At 31.9% G+C, this 5,000-nt stretch overlaps 1 protein-coding gene across 1 annotated transcript in view; it reads right to left on the bottom strand.

The window, feature by feature from the left end:
• Positions 1–5,000, bottom strand: part of LOC136826938 (uncharacterized) — a 790,974-nt gene that overhangs the window by 76,708 nt on the left and 709,266 nt on the right. Inside the window, 1 exon segment of the mRNA XM_067084528.1 lies at positions 3,325–3,348. Within this exon segment, the coding sequence (XP_066940629.1) occupies positions 3,325–3,348 (24 nt within the window).

Raw genomic sequence — 5,000 nt, 5'->3', positions numbered from 1 at the left:
AATTTACTCATTTGAACTGAAGATGAATGAGGGGAAGGGTTCGAAAGCTTTTATATAGTTTTATAAAGTTTTACAACTGGTATCATCAGATATATTGTTGTGGACCTTGAAGAACAGCAATCTTATTATCAACGGCAGAATTAAAACATTTTGTCTTTCTACTTAGAAAGTAAAATAGCCCCGGTCACAGAGTCTGTTCTTCTCCAAACACTTGAAACGCCAGAGGCTGTTAGTAATGAGTTAGGTTACGATCAAATTTGCACAATGATGATGTATGCTTGGCCAGTTATGTTCTTGACTGGTTCCACGTAAATGGGTCCAAATCAGTTATAATAATAATAATAATAATAATAATAATAATAATAATAATAATAATAATAATAATAATAATAATAATGTTCACAATTTATTTATAAATGTTTCTTCTTGTATATGGCAGTGTAAAAATTCTTCCACAGACCTTGGCCCGAAATAAATTATCTCAGATTTGGGCTACGTGATATGCAATTTAAAAATTTTGAATAAATAAATAAATAATCACGGAGATTAAATTTCAGGTTGTCATTATGAACTTGGCACAACTCAATGCAAAACGCCTTGTTCGAATAAATATATGAATTAATAAATACTATCCTACATGCATGTGAGACATCTGGAAAAATCCAGTTTGACAAAAAGTCTTATTAGTCTACAAGGATAAAGTTTTATTGAATATAAGTAAGACAATAACGCGTCTAAAAAAAGACTATTTTGGTAAGAACAGGACCCTCTGACCGTGCGTCATCATCCTCAGGAAAGCTCAATAGGAGATCCTAAATATTGCTTAATTCCTGACCAGAAGTCGATTCCCTTTTTTCATGATTTAACGAATCCTTATTCAGACCGACGAGTTGGAAAAAAAAAAATCTTTTAATGAGACTTGTAACAGCTTAAGTCAGTTTCAAAAATTAGGAATTCTTTACCTCTCCGAATAAGCAAGCAGCGGTTATCAGACGACGAAGCAATTTCTTGCAATGGTGTGCAAATGCAGAGTCACATTTGAGCATAATCCTTTTACAAATGCTCTTCTCCAAACGCCAGAGATAATTATGTACATCATGTACATAAAGTCACGCGCATGCACAAAGATAAATTAAATAAATAAATGAATATATATATATATATATATATATATATATATATATATATATATATATATATATATATATATATATACATATATATATATATATATATATATATATATATACATATATATAAACATGCATATACATACATATATATATATGTATATATATATATATATGCATTCTTACTCAGAAGTTTCGCAAATAGCAGACACCATGATGTGACGGAGTAAACGTGAAAAAATATTCTAATAGGGTTAATTTCACAGCGAAACTTAAAATTGCTAATTATGGATTTTATTAAACAATGCACGTCCAGTAATAAAAAATAACTCGATTTGAATTAGATACGTTGTGAAAAAAATGCGGATACCTTCGTTTACTATGTGCGTATCTTTTGTATAGAGTAAAAGCATTTTTTGGTGTTCTAAGATAGGAGTACCGCCAACAAATCCATTCTATTTAATAGATTGTATGAAAGTATAATTAAGTACTTTGCATGTTATCTGTAAACCACTTTATAAGTCGGACTTTTTGGAAAAATTTTTTGGCTTGTGTAAGGCAGATACCACAACAAAAATATGAACTTATATACAGAAAAATGCATATGTGTATATTCTCAAAAATTTTTTTTTAAAACGTGTAAACCTATACATACCTCAGTATCTTTGCATAACATGAGCAGGTTTTTTTTTGTCATGTTAAGCACGACATACCGATCTTTTTTTTTCAGTTAATTTGTCTTCACCTGCGCGGGGATGATTAGCATTACTATCAAACTTTCCCTAATTAAAAGGTGTGACCGGGATCATTTAAATTATTTCGAAAGCATTGGAATTGAATTTCTTTTTCTGCCAGCAAAGCAGGCTAAAAAAAAAAAGAGGGGGCCCTTTTTTTTCATAGTCGCTTGTGAAGACAACTTGCAACGAAAAAAAATTATATAGAAATTAACAGTCTATGTTTAAGTTCAAGTATGGCTTTATGATAATAAGTGAAATGTTACTATTTTGAGACGGGAATTAGTTGACCGTATTTGATGCTTCATCCAACGCATCTTAGCTGCGCAATGGGGGGTGATTTTGGTGCAAGCAAATTTAAACCGTCAAAAGACATGGAATGGGTAACGAAAGCAAAGTGATGATAATCGTGATTAAAGAAATAATCATGAGGGCAACAGAAAATAATTTGCGCTTCGTTAAAAATAATCCAGATTATTATTATTATTATTATTATTATTATTATTATTATTATTATTATTATGGAAAATGCAAAAAAAAGGCCACTTTCTTGCTGAGCAAATATGCGAAGAATGTGATTACGAGGAAAAACTGATTGCCTGCAAACTGCTAAAGACAACTGCAGGACGCGTGGCGTTGCAAGAGCAAGTGCGGAGAAGAACGACTCACAAACAACTGCAGAGACAAATATATCTTTAACATGGCGACAAAAATACAGCGAGTCTTATAATACCTAATACTGTATAAGCAGAAGCGACAGTGAAAATGAAAAAAGAAATCTACAAAAAATAAAAAATACAATTCTATTCTCCTTCCCACGTACGTTAGAAATAGGAAAACACCCAGTAAGAACATAAGATAGCTTCCCATGTGACGAAAATAGGTAAAATTAGTAAAAAATAAAAAAAAAATTTTTTTCATGAGATCAAATGCACGAATAAACAGATAGGGTACCGCAATATTTAAGAAAATATGAACGAAAACTGCAAAGCAATATTTCAAAGTATTAAATAAAAACTCTTTAGGACACTGAATGACTATCATTACTATATATATCCTTCGGCACTTTATTTACTATAGATCGCTAAGTAAACAGTAATTGCACTATTTAACGAATGTGTCCCTAGGGACCCACTAACGAATTCTAAATCGCTAATAGCGTCAGCGACCTTATTTGACAAGTCATGAAATGCGATTTGGATGTGCTGAATAAACTACTTAAAAAGGAGCCATGTTTGCAAGGTGCTAAAACATATATTTCGTGCTTAAATCTTAATGGTTTAAGGCCTTATTGTGACCCGCTGCCAGCTTGCACCGATCAGCGAAGGTTTGTAAGAAGTGTCACTGAAATATCCATTTTTAATTTAAACTTTAGAAACAGGATTTTAGAATGGACTCATCCCCAACCTAGTGCTTATATACAGGAATAAGCAATCCCATACGAACAATTTAATACATACCGGTCTGCAATCTTCTGATCAGTTCTATAACGAAAGTAAACACGTTTCAGTGTACTATATATACGTGCGTGTATATCTATATCTATCTAAGTATATATACACATATGATTATATACATAATTCAGATATATTTTACTGATGCTTATAGCCATCCTAAACAACAATTCTAAACAAACAACACATGAATACCAGTCCACAAGCTTCTGAACATAAATAAAAAAAAATTATATTTTTCGATAAAATTCCGGAAATGCCCTCAAGCAGTGAAATGAAATTCCCCACAGATAATCAGTCACGAGCAATTGCTTTATCATAATCAATGTACTTACGAATACAGGATTTAAGCGCGCATAAATTATTCATGATAAGATGTAATGCACAATAGTTATTCATAAATTCACTGTGAAAAGAAATGCATCATATAATTTTACATTAACCTTATTCAGGGAAGTAAATACACATCATATTTGTAAATTTATTCTGGAAAAGAAACGCACCATATACTTATGAATTTATTCTGATAAAAAAAAAATGCTCTACAAATTTCTACATTTATTCTGGAAAATGTGTCATGTAATTATAAACTTACTTCGATGCCAGTGAATAAAATACATAATTTTTTTTTATGACGACAGAGATACAATTTTTACTTTCCTATTTAGTGAACTACGCAGCTTCCCTCTTAGGCAACACTCTGTTGTGATTAAAATTCAATTCCTTATTTCTCGTTGTTACTACATACTTAAGGATCGTTGGAGTGGAGGGATGCATAAGAGAGAGAGAGAGAGAGAGAGAGAGAGAGAGAGAGAGAGAGAGAGAGAGAGAGAGAGAGAGAGAGAGAATTTTATCTGAATTTTATCTTTCTAAAGCAATTTTATACACACACTTGTATCTTTCTACCAAGCAGAGAGAGAGAGAGAGAGAGAGAGAGAGAGAGAGAGAGAGAGAGAGAGAGAGAGAGAGAGAATTTTATTCGTAACAATATACACACGCTTGTATCTTTCTACCAAGCAGAGAGAGAGAGAGAGAGAGAGAGAGAGAGAGAGAGAGAGAGAGGAGAGAGAGAGAGGCAATACAACACACTTTGCGTAATAATCTGTTGACACGATTTTTATCTCTTTTCAGCACATTAAACTCATTAAAGTACATAGCAATAATCAGCTTACGCTCTATTGTCACCGCAAAAGAGCGAGCCCCCCAGGAAAACGGGGATAAGTACAAAAAGACGGCACGGCACTGACATTACGGCCATCAAAGCCCTCAGACAAAGGCAACGGCTTGGAATCAGATGAAAAGACCAATCTATAATTTATTTAATTTTTCACTGAAATGGAAGACGTCAATTTCTACGTGGCGTTAATTGAAGTGATTTAGGCGTAATAAAAAGATATAAACTACCGAAAAAACAGAAAATATATATAAAATGGAAAAACAAGCCTTAGACTAGTCATTATTCAGGATATTTTTTATCATAATTTCTCACCATGTTATGAGCGGTGCGATGAAGCATAAAAGCCACGTTACTTAAGTTTCAGATCAAATTCCATAAAGTGTTCAATATATATATATATATATATATATATATATATATATATATATATATATATATATATATATATATACACGTATATATAATCTTGATGCCTTTAGGCAAAAGAACATTATATTGTATTCTT

The sequence above is a fragment of the Macrobrachium rosenbergii genome, chromosome 41, assembly GCF_040412425.1.
Source record: "Macrobrachium rosenbergii isolate ZJJX-2024 chromosome 41, ASM4041242v1, whole genome shotgun sequence".
Taxonomy (NCBI): Eukaryota; Metazoa; Arthropoda; class Malacostraca; order Decapoda; family Palaemonidae; genus Macrobrachium; species Macrobrachium rosenbergii.
Note: the sequence above shows the minus strand (reverse complement) of the source record. Positions and strands in the feature narration are given on the sequence as shown.